General features: G+C 48.3%; 1 protein-coding gene across 2 annotated transcripts in view; it reads right to left on the bottom strand.

Moving 5' to 3' along the window:
• Positions 1-12,221, bottom strand: part of LONP2 (lon peptidase 2, peroxisomal) — a 107,762-nt gene that overhangs the window by 10,709 nt on the left and 84,832 nt on the right. For both annotated transcript variants that reach the window (XR_016224841.1, XM_002721344.6), the window contains one exon: positions 1,097-1,239. Coding sequence is in view for 1 of the 2 variants with exons in the window: in XM_002721344.6 (XP_002721390.3) it covers positions 1,097-1,239 (143 nt within the window). In the remaining variant the exon portion in view is untranslated. The remainder of the gene's footprint in view (positions 1-1,096; positions 1,240-12,221) is intronic.

Raw genomic sequence — 12,221 nt, 5'->3', positions numbered from 1 at the left:
GTTAATCCTCCACCTGCGATGCCAGCATCCCATATGGGTGCCGGTTCTAGTCCCGGCTGCTCCTCTTCCGATCCAGTTCTCTGCTGTGGCCTGGGAAAGCAGCAGACCATGGCCCAAGTGCTTGGGCCCTGCACCCACATGGGAGACCAGGAGGAAGCACCTGGCTCCTGGCTTTGGATTGGTGCAGTTCCAGCCATTGTGGCCATCTGGGGAGTGAACCAGTCGATGGAAGACCTCTCTCTCTGTCTGTAACTCTACTTCTCAAATAAATAGATAAAATCTTTTAAAATAATGTTTTATGTATGTATTTGAGAGGCAGAAAAGAGACACAGACAGACACACACACACAACCTTCACTCCTTGAATGCTCACAAAGGCTGGGGCTGGGCCATGCCAGAGCCAGGAGCCAGGAGCGGGTCTTCCACACGGGTATCCGGAACCTAATTACCTGTGCCATCACCTCCCCTCCCAGAGTCTGCTTTGGCAGAAAGCCAGAGTCCGGAGCAGAGCTGAGATGTGAGCCCAGTACTTGGGTCCTGACACAGGTGTCTGAACCGCTAGTCTCACCGCCTGAGGCAGCGGCCATTGCCTACTACCTGTTTCCATTAGCTGCTTCCGCTCTGTCTAGGGGCTCAGACCTTCCCCCGGGAGGCCCAGTTAGAGGAGAAAGAAGGTTAGGCCTGCGTGTGAGCGTCACCCTCACGGGAACAAGATTCCTGAAGGGTGCCACCTGGGCCGGCACTAGCAGCACTATGAAGCTAAAGCGAGGTCCGTGTTTCCAGATGCTTGTATTGGGCTGATTTCCCACCTCCTCAATTATACATACAACAGGAATACAGACTTTCTCTAAGAAAGAAAGAGACAGATACTTCCTTAGATGGATGAGATGGTTTCTGAGGTAGAGAGTATGGCCAGAGTCTCTGGCTCCCTGCCATAGTCACATTGTCCCATTAGGCACCAAATGCAATACCACGTGGAAAACAAGTTTCCAATGTTAAAGCAAACGCAGCCCCTGGAAACACCCAATTCTCCCCCCCTCCCCCAGCAGGCGGCCAGCAGAGGACACGAGAGCACCACCAGGAGCCAGCAGGATTACCTCCATTTCATACATCGGGGGCCCAAGGATGTCTTTCAGTGCATGGAAATCAATCAAAATCGGCATTTCCGGAGGCAGGGCCAACTCGGCAGCGTCACTCACAGATTCAGGTTCTGCATCTTCTAACACATGCTCCCTGCAACCTAAGAAAAAAACATTTACATACAAGATTTGTAGGCTTGAAAATTCATCATCAATAAATATCAAACAGAAGCACAGTGCACTTCAAAAATTCACTTTATGTATCTGGGAAATGCAGGTAGTAGAAGAATTAGTCTTTTTTTTTTTTTTTTTTTTTTTTTGACAGGCAGAGTGGACAGTGAGAGAGAGAGAGAGAAAGAGAGAGAAAGGTCTTCCTTTTGTGTTAGTTCACCCTCCAATGGCAGCCGCGGCTGGTGCGCTGCAGCTGGCACACCGCACTGATCCGAAGCCAGGAGCCAGGTGCTTCTCCTGGTCTCCCATGGGGTGCAGGGCCCAAGCACTTGGGCCATCCTCCACTGCACTCCCGGGCCACAGCAGAGAGCTGGCCTGGAAGAGGGGCAGCCGGGACAGAATCCGGTGCCCCGACCGGGACTAGAACCCCGTGTGCCGGCGCTGCAAGGTGGAGGATTAGCCTAGTGAGCCATGGCGCTGGCCAAGAATTAGTCTTTTAAGTATTTGCAACTGCCTTGTTTATTTACTTCTACTTGTTTATCCTTTATCTCCCTCATTAAAGTGTAAGTTCCAGGAAGACTGTGCCATTGCCTGTCCTCTTTTTAGCCATTATATCCTAAAGTCAAGAACAATGCCTGGGGGGCTCGCACTGTGGCGTAGTGGGTAAAGCCTCCACCTGCAGTGCCAGCATCCCATATGGGTGTCTATTTGAGTTCCTGCTGTTCCATTTCTGATCCAGCTCTCTGCTATGGCCTGGGAAAGCAGTGGAAGATGGCCCAAATCCTTGGGCCCCTGCACCTTTGTGGAAGACCTGGAAGAGGCTCCTGGTTTCAGCCCAGCTCCAGCCATTGTAGCCATTTGGGGAGTGCAGATGGAAGACCTCTCTGTCCCTGACTTTCAAATAAATAAATAAATCTTTAAAAAACAGGCTTTGGAGCCAGACACTGAGGGGTCAAATGCAACAGGTTACTTTGTACAGTTTTCTGTTAGATCAACCTATCTCAGGGCTTGTCACAACACTTTTAATCCTCTCTTCACAGGAGTTTATCAGGTGCCCCCTTTTTATTATTACTTTTTCTTAATTTATTTTCATTTTATTTGAGATATGGATAAATCTTCTATCTGCTGGCTCACCCCCCAAATGCCTAACACAGCCATGGCCATGGAGCCATGAACTCAATCCATGTCTCCCACATGGGTGGCAGGTACCCAACTACTTGAGCCATCACCTGCTGTGGCCCAGGGAGCATATTACTAGGAAGCTGGATCAAAAGTTGACCTGGGACTTGAACCAGGTACTCTGATATGTGGGCATCTTTTTTTTTTTTTTTTTTTAAGATTTATTTATTTATTTGAAAGTCAGAGCTACACAGAGGGAGAAGGAAAGGCAGAGAGGGAGAGAGGTCTTTCATCCGTTGGTTCACTCCCCAATTGGCCGCAGTGGCCAGAGCTTTGCTGATGCGAAGCCAGGAGCCAGGAGCCAGGAGCTTCTTCCGGTCTCCCACTCAGGTGCAGGGGTCCAAGGAGTTGGGCCATCTTCTACTGTTTTCCCAAGCCATAGCAGAGAGCTGGATTTGAAGTGGAGCAGTTGGGACTCGAATTGGTGGGGATGTGGGCATCTTAACCACTCTGCCAAACGCTGGCTTGAGGTGTCTTTTTCTAATGGGCAAAATGAACTTGAAAATGATAGTATGCCCTGTAAGTAATGCCCCTTCTGTAAGCATATTGCTCAACTTGAAGGCAAACGTAATTGGCAGTGCATGGGTAACAGAATGCAAAGTTTGGTTTTAGCTACCTGTAATAGGTAATCCTCTTATCACCTGAGGGTCAGTCCTGGTCAGCTGACACCTTGCCAAAGTCAGCCTGGACATGTAGGAAGCAGACTGAACTGACTTATCAGATCACCTCCTTTTTTTTTTTTTTTTTAAATTTCTTTTAAAAGATCCGCTTAATTATTTGAAAAGCAGAGCTACAGAGAGGCAGAGGCAGAGGCAGAGGCAGAGAGAGAGAGAGAGAAAGAGAGATGTCTTCCATTCACTGGTTCACTCCCCAGATGGCTGCAATGGCTGGAGCTGTGCTGATCTGAAGCCAGGAGCCAGGAGCTCCCTCTGGGTTTTCCACACGAGTGCAGGGGCCCATGGACTTGGGCCATCCTCCACTGCTCTCCCAGGCCATAGCAGAGAGCTGGATTGGAAGTAGAGCAGCTGGGACTCGAACCGGTGCCCAGATGGGATGCTGCCTCTGCAGACGGCAGTGGCTTTACCTGCTACGCTACAGCGCTGGATCCCAGACCACCTTCTTGATTGGCTTCTGCAATTCTAGTTCGAGTACAGAAAACATATTATAAAATCTATGACCAGAAGCCTAAAAGGAACAGAGCTTAAAAAAATGTAGGCAGGGCCAACGTTAAGGCACAGCAGGTTAAGCTGCCACCTATGATGCCAGATCCCATATCAGAGTGCCAGTTCTAGTCCTGGCTGCACTGCTTCCAATCCAGCTCTCTGCTAAGGCACCTGGGCAGGCAGTGGAAGATGGCCTAAGTATTTGGGCCCCTGCACCCATGTGGAAAGACTCGGATGGAGTTCCTGACTGCTGGCTTCAGCCTAGCTCAGCCCTGACTTGGGGAATGAAACAATGGACAAAAGATTCATCTCTCTCTCCCTCTCCTTTGCTCTCTGTAACTCTGCCTCTTTAATAAGTAAACTTTTTAAAAAAATGTAGGCAGTTAAGTAGTTGGCTATATTCTGTCTTGTTCCTAGTCCTGTTTTTCTTTCAGTTTTGCCACAACTCTTCTACTACTTCTTGTACTAAATCATGCATTGCCTTAAACACTTCATCCTTTCCTTCTGAAGATTATATTATTACACAACACGTAAGTACACTTACCACCACCTCTACATGTTTATTTTTGTTTGGCATGGTTCTTTCATTCTTATACCTTCTTGTCACTAATCCCTTTCCTTCCAAAAGTACACATTCAGTACGCTTACTGAATATGTTGCACAGAAACAGACCCTAGTCTGAGGCTCTCACAATACCTGGGCGCCACTAAGGGGCACAGCGTGGCCTTTAGGGTGAGGGGTCCTCCGACTCTACTCCACTGGACTCCTCTTCCAGAAGCAACCATGAGTGACACAGGGGAGAGAACACACACTTCAGATCGTCTCTCACATGATGGCTCCTTGCCGGACAAATGAAGCTACGGAAGGCACGAACCTTCTCACTCCCCAGCTTGGCAGGACTGCTCTACGAGTGGAAAGGCGAACCCCGTGTAGCCTGTGAAGTGCAGCACGCGTACTGTATCCCGAGTGTAGGCTTTCAGTCGCACAGTCTGGCACCCCTCTGCTATGGCCTTGATCTTGTGAGGTTTGGCTCAATTCTTTTCTAAGAAGCACACTCCCACCCCCATTCTCCAAAGTTCTCCTCTATATTTGTTTCACTGAATCTACAATTACTGCGCTACTCAGTAGCTTACGGAGAGAGGATATTTCTGGCCGCTGTTCACAAAGTATTGCAAGCTGTGTCAATGCCCTAGGGTGGGAGACCACTCCGACCATCAGCTGAACTCCATGTAGATTTCAAGGAACAGAAAACAGGTGTCACTGCATAATTAAAATTAATGCATCGAAAGAAAAGCACTACTTGTCTGAGGTTACTATACTCTAAAGGCACAAGCTGGTGGTACACTGAAACTTCAGCCACCGCACAAAGAGGCTGCAAATTTCTCAGACTGTGGTGCTTTGTGACAAGCTTGTCTGAGATCTAATTACTGTGGCCAGTCTGCAGCTCATGATCACAGGAGGAGGCAGAGCTGGATGGCTGAAAGCCAATCCACAATTATGTAACCAGTGCTTTAGGCCATCTAGTCCTTTTCCCAGTGTGGTGCTGAGTCCAGTGCTCTGAGCACCGAGGCCGTGGGGGAGGGAGAGCTATTTCTAGTGCAGCTAACCCTTATAATATGAAAGACGGCAATCTGGGCACAGCAACTGTGTTATAAAAAATTCAGGCAACTCAGGACCCATCTGCACGTCAGAATGTTTCATCACTAGCACACAAGCCTACAGAGTTAAAGCTCCAGTCCCTGCTAACTGGGAGAGGGTGACATCAGATTTTAAGAATCAAACACAGGGCCAGTGCTGTGGTACAGCGGGTAGTCGCTTTCTGCAGTGCCGGCATCCCATATTGGCACTGATTCGAGTCCCGGCTGCCCAACTTCTGATCGAGCTCCCTGCTAACTTGCCTGGGAAAGCAGCAGAAGATGGCCCAAGTGCTTGGGCTCCTGCACCCATGTGGGAGACCCGGAAGAAGCTCCTGGTTCCTGGCTTTCAATTGGCCTAGCCCCAGCAGTTGTGGCCGTATGAGGAATGAAAAAGCGGATGGAAGACCTCTCTCCCTCCCTTCCCTGTAACTCTTTCAAATAAATAAAATAAATCTTAAAAAAAAAAAAAAAATCGTCCGGCGCCACAGCTCACTAGGCTAATCCTCTGCCTACGGCACCAGTACCCCGGGTTCTAGTCCCGGTCGGGGCGCCAGATTCTGTCTCAGTTGCTCCTCTTCCAGTCCAGCTCTCTGCTGTGGCCCGGGAGTGCAGTGGAGGATGGCCCAAGTGCTTGGGCCCTGCACCCACATGGGAGACCAAGAAGAAGCACCTGGCTCCTGGCTTTGGATCAGCGCAGTGGCCATTTGGGGGGTGAACCAACGGAAGGAAGACCTTTCTCTCTGTCTCTAACTCTGTCTGTCAAAGAAAAATAATCAAACATTTGGGGTTGGCCGGCGCCGCGGCTCACTAGGCTAATCCTCCACCTAGCGGCGCCGGCACACCGGGTTCTAGTCCCGGTCGGGGCACCGGATTCTGTCCCGGTTGCCCCTCTTCCAGGCCAGCTCTCTGCTGTGGCCCAGGAGTGCAGTGGAGGATGGCCCAGGTGCTTGGGCCCTGCACCCCATGGGAGACCAGGAAAAGCACCTGGATCCTGGCTTCTGCCATCGGATCAGCGCGGTGCGCTGGCCGCAGCGCGCAGGCCGCGGCGGCCATTGGAGGGTGAACCAACGGCAAAGGAAGACCTTTCTCTCTGTCTCTCTCTCTCACTGTCCACTCTGCCTGTCAAAAAAAAAAAAAAAAACAAAAAAAAAACAAACAAACATTTGGGGCTGGTGTTGTGGCGTAGCCAGTAAAATGGCATGCAATGCTGCCATCTCATATGGGCGCTGGTTTGTGTCCCTGCTGGTCCACTCCCCATCCAGCTCTCTGCTAATGGCCTGGGAAAAGCAGCACAAGATGGCTCAAATGCTTGGGCTCCTGACATCCACATCAGAGACCCGAAAGAAACTCCTGGCTTCCTGGCTTTGGCCTGGCCCAGCACTGGTGGTTATAGCCATCTGGGGAGTTGAACCAGTGGATGGAAGAGATTCTTTCTCTTTCAAATAAATAAATAAATAAATCTTAAAAAAAACCCATACACTTATGTGATACAAACTAAGAGTAAAGAAATCCTGAATTTTCATAGAACATACACTTTGAGTCCTCACTGAAACAAACAGTAACAAGCAAAACATGATCTTACAAAGTTGCCATTCAAGGAATGAGGTCCAGGTGACCTGTGAACCCTGAGTCCCGTGCACAAGCTTTCAAGCACTCAGCTCTAGTACGCCTTCTCCCTGGTCACAGGGGTTGGCCCCAAGAGGAGACAGTGGCACAGTCTCTAGGACTCCAACATTAAACAATATACACAAGGAAGAAGAGAAAAAGTTTAACTTCTCAACATAGCATGGACTCTGCCTCATAATCCGTCCTGCTGTAATTGTACGGGTCTTCCTTATATGCCCCAATCCTGGACTAAAATGATGGTTCTGAACAAAAGGTTAATATTCATATGAAAGCCTGATTATTTCACTGAGAAGCAAAGAAGCATAAATTATAAAATCAAGATACCATTATCAGCTTACCCAAATAAAGTGAAGAAGTAGTAAAGAGTTTAAGAAATGCCAAACGGGGGCTGGTGCAGTGGGTTAAAGCTTGGCCTGCATTGCTGGCATCTCATACGGACACTGGTTTGAGTCCTGGCTGCTCCACTTTTTTTTTTTTTAACATCTATTTATTTATTTGAAAGTCAGAGTTACACAGAGAGAGAAGAGGCAGAGAGAGAGAGAGGTCTCCCATCCGATGGTTCACTCCTCAATTGGCCGCAGTGGCCGGAGGTGCACTGATCTGAAGCCAGGAGCTTCTTCTGGGTCTCCCACACAGGTGCAGGGGCCCAAGGACTTGGGCCATCTTCTACTGCTTTCCCAGGCCATAGCAGAGAGCTGGATTGGAAGTAGAGCAGCCGGGACTAGAACCGATGCCTATGGGATGCCGGCGCTTCAGGCCAGGGCATTAACCTGCTGTGCCACAGCACTGGCCCCTGGCTGCTCCACTTCTGATCCAGTTCCCTGCTGGTGCACTTGGGAGGGAAGCATAGGACGACCTGAGTCCTTGGGCTCCTGCACCCACGTGGCAGACCTGGAGAAGGCTACTGGCTCCTGGCTTTGGATCAGCTCAGCTCTGGCCATTATGGCCATTTGGAGTGAACTGGCAGATGGAAGCTCACCCCCACCCTCCCGCAACTCTTTCAAATAAATAAAATAAATCTTTAAACCAAAAAAAGAAAATGCCAAATGGTCAATGTTAAAGAAAATGAGGAGATCTCAAACATTGCTACTTAGGGGAACACAACAGGCCCCATCTTTCAGGAAAGCAACTTGGTAGCACAGACTAATCAGCACAGTCAGGTGTGAATACTCACAACTGCACTCAGTGGTTGTGTTCTGCAGCGATCTCTCTTTAAGGACAGACAGCAGTATCTGCAGAGTCACAGCAGCGCTGTCTACAGTTTCATCCACTCATAAAATTCCCAGTCACTCAAATTGTGTTCTAAGTATTATCTAAATAATATGAAAAAAATCATTCGAAACCAGGTTAAGGTGGGGAAAGAGGATAAAATTTCTGGCAGCCTGAGTTCTACACAAATATAATGTACACACAAATGAAATGATATAGTCCAAAATGTTGTTTTCTGCAATGCTAGGTACTAGTACATGAAACAGGCAGTAAATAATAATAATTGTCTCTGACTCTGGCTTCCTCACTGGCCTGGAACCACGCTGACCTCTTTGTGTCTGGTTTTCTCATCGGCAGACCCAGAATAATTGCAGAGCCCTCTGAGCGCTGCTGGGAAAAGTTATGATGAGAGGCACTGAGTTATATTATCGGAGTAATACTCACAGTAGAGATGTCTAAAGCTCAAGCTTTTACTCCATAATCTTTTCATTTTAAGACAGCAAAGTGCTCTCTGCAAAACTAATTCCACACGGGGCCCCACAGACAGGGGACTCTGGACACAATTACACGGTGGCTGGGAATCAAGTCACAGCAAAGAGACAGATGGCACGATGGTGCTCTGTGCTATGCCATTACTATGACATTTCACATACATGCTACCCATTCAAATTGTTTCCACATGAGACCGGCGCTGCAGTGTAGCAGGTAAAGCCGCCGCCACCGCCTGCAGTGCTGGCATCCCATATGGGTGCTGGGTCAAGTCCCGGCTGCCCCACTTCCTATCCTGCTCCCTGCTAATGGGCCTGGGGAAGCAACAGAGGATGGCCCAAGTCCTTGGACCCCTGCACCCGTGTGGGAGGCTGGGAAGAAGCTCCTGGCTCCTGGCTTTGGATCAGCGCAGCTCCAGCCGTTGTGGCCAACTGGACAGTGAACCAGCGGATGGAAGACCTCTCTCTCTGCCTCTCCTTCTCTCTCTATGTAACTCTGACTTTCAAATAAACAAATAAATGTTAAAAAATTGTCTTTACAAATCATTTTAAAGCATATTCTTAAAAGCAATAAAGGACTATTAAACAGAGGTCGAAAAGAAAGGAATGGAGAACTGAAATGAGAACAAGCTAGCTCAAACTCACCCCGCTTCGAGTACTTCCCCACCTAAAGAAAAACCTAAAGAAAAACAGCCTGAAGGCAGGAGAGGGCTAACGCCAGTTTAAGTTGGTTCATTCTGTGCACGCACTGCCGAGTCCTTCCTTCTGCAGCCTGTTCTGAGTGTAACTCAGGGCACAACGAAGATCCATCAGCACTAAGGCTGCAGCCAGGGCAGCACCAGCAGCCAGGGCAGCGCAGCCTGTGCTGATGGGTAATGGCCGCTGGTACGCCTGGCCCTACTCTGGTGATGACATCACCACGGCTATCCCAGGAGATCCTCTGGCTTTTCCTAAGTAGCTGTCACTGGGGAACACGCACTTTCTCCTGACAACAGGGACAGGATTTCAATGAAATTAGGCCCAAGAAGCAAAGAATTGTTGTGGGAAGGGGAGAGCAAGGGAGGGACAGAAAGGGGAGGTAAGGAAGGTGGCTGAGAGATGGGGAGGGGGGGAGGAAGACAGAGAGAGAGAGAAAGGGAGAGAGAGAGAAACACAATTTGGGAAACACCAGCTCTCTGTAAGAAACAGGTTCCTTGCCTTGTGAATGAATCTTGCAGCAAACCTGGCGTCTCATGGCAGGTGATGGAAGCAAATGGCAGCAGCAGGGAGACGAGGATTGCAAAAAACCCAACAAAGAGCAGGCTTTCCCATAATGTGGCAGAAACCCAAGACTGCCTGGCCACAGATATCTCAAGTTACCTATAACCCTGTTACTCAAGGCAGAACACTGTTAACCTGAAGCACACACCACACTTTCAAGTCCAGTCTCCAGAGCTGAAAAGCTAAATTCTAGGGGTAATGGGTCTAATGGGATCCCTTCTGGCTGAATTATGAAAGAAGTATGCACTTTCACAAAGAGCAGGGTAGGGATGTGGGAAGGAGGGGGAAAGGATGGGGTGTACAAGAATACTGTTAGAGGGGCCGGCGCTATGGTGTAGTGGGTAAAGCCGCCGCCTGCAGTGCTGGCATCCCATATAGGCACCGGTTCTAGTCCCAGCTGTTCCTCTTCTGATCCAGCTCTCTGCTATGGCCTGGAAAAGCAGTAGAAGATGGCCCAAGTCCTTGGGCCCCTGCACCCATGTGGGAGACCCAGAAGAAGCTCCTGGCTCCTGGCTTCAGATTGGCGCAGCTTCGGTCATGACGGCCATCTGGAGAGTGAACCAGCGGATGGAAGACCTCTCTCTCTCTCTGCCTCTCTGTAACTCTGCCTTTCAAATAAATAAATAATTTTTTTTTTTTTTAAAGAATACTGTTACCTGCATCCAAGAAAACAGGGTCCAGAGGTGGGGTAATTCTCCAGAAAAATGACTATTACTGCAGTCATGCTAACTTGTCTTTGGGAAACAGTTCCTTGAGAACGTCTAGGTTGCAGTCTGAGGCTTAGTGCAATTCAGGAATAGTCGGGAACTCCAGAAGCACAGGGTGGAGCAGGAAGGTGGTGATTAAGACACCTGCATCCCACACAGGAATACCAGGTTTAAGTCCTGGCTCTGGATCCAGCTTCCTGCCAGTGCAGATCTCAGAGGCTGTGTTGACGGCTCAAGTAACTGAGGTCTTGCTACTCACACAGGAGACGTGGGTTGCATTCCCAGCTCCTGATTTTGGTTCCAGCCCAGACCCAGGTGTTGCAGGCATTTGGGAGTATAACAACAAATGCGAGCACTCTTTCTCTCCAATAAAAACAAAATTAATTAAAATTAAAAAACATATACTAAAACCGTGATATATAAAATTCCCAAAGTTAGGCAGAAACTCAAAGATCTGGTCCAACTGTTCACTTTAGAGCCAGGGAGACTGAGGGTAAACAAGAGGATAAGCAAACTGCCCAAAGTGCACAGCAACCAGAGGCAGTCTGAGGCCCCCTGACTCCCAGCTCCAAGTCCAGTCTGGGAAGGCCACCTGTAGCTCGGGAACTCCTTGCAAAGGAAGGAACCTGGTGGCAAATTTAGACAAATGCTATTTACTTATTCATTACTCAAAATAATCTCTACACAACTGCTATCACATCTCTCCCATGAAAAGACATTCTGGAAATGCACCAAGTAGATCACTGGGTCTCATCTAGTGCCCTGTCTGGGTGGCAGGTGTCTTCCTGCCTTCCGTGTCTTTCGCAGTTCTGTAAGTTCTAAAACTGTTAGTACGGGACATGGGTCTTGTCCACAGGAGTAGAAGCAAGTTTTTTCCAACAGAGACCTAACTGATTCCTCCTCCCTCCCTTTCCATGAAGCCAGTTTTATGACTCCTAACAAACAGACTGCAGCATTTCTGACTGCTTTCTGGATTATCGGTAAAATCTTACTGGTGTTCTCTGTGAACGCATTAAAATCTTTGACAGGTGTCACGTTATGCCTGTATGCTAATAATGACTTGACCATCATCCTTTAATATTGGACAAAACGTTTGTTTCTCAATAGTGGCAGATTTTCCAAGCAGTGAAGTCATATGTTAGGTTAAAATACTTTAGGGCCTCAGACAGCTGACTTAAATTTAAAATAAAAAAACATGAAATTTCCAATTTTTAGATCCTCAAAAATGTCCAAGAGAGGCACAACTGACCCCGCCCCCCTCCACCTCTAGTGAGCCTTGGAGTCAGCTGGCCTGGGTTTAAAATCTAGCTCTTCAACTTGAAAACTGTAACTCTGGGAAAGTTCCTTAATCTCCTTTTTGAAAAGCTACTTTTATCATGGTAAAATTATATAACCTGATATTTATCATTTTATGCATTTGCAAGTATACCCCTGAGTGTCATTAAATTATACTCACAAGGTAGTGTAACCATCACCACTGTGGACACCCAAAACTCATCATCTCTCGAGTAGACCCTGCATCCATGAAGGAGTAAGCCCCTACTTCCCCATCCTTGCAGCCCTAGTAACCACCATTCTAACTTCTGCTTCTATGGATTTGACTCCTTTAGACCCCTCACCCAAGTGGAATCATACAGTATCTGTCCTTTCGTGTTCAGCCTGTTTTACTTAACATCTGTTTTCTGCGTCCATCCATGTTGTAG

Source organism: Oryctolagus cuniculus, chromosome 18, assembly GCF_051225735.1.
Source record: "Oryctolagus cuniculus isolate XC-2025 breed Fujian yellow rabbit chromosome 18, ASM5122573v1, whole genome shotgun sequence".
NCBI classification, from domain to species: domain Eukaryota; kingdom Metazoa; phylum Chordata; class Mammalia; order Lagomorpha; family Leporidae; genus Oryctolagus; species Oryctolagus cuniculus.
Note: the sequence above shows the minus strand (reverse complement) of the source record. Positions and strands in the feature narration are given on the sequence as shown.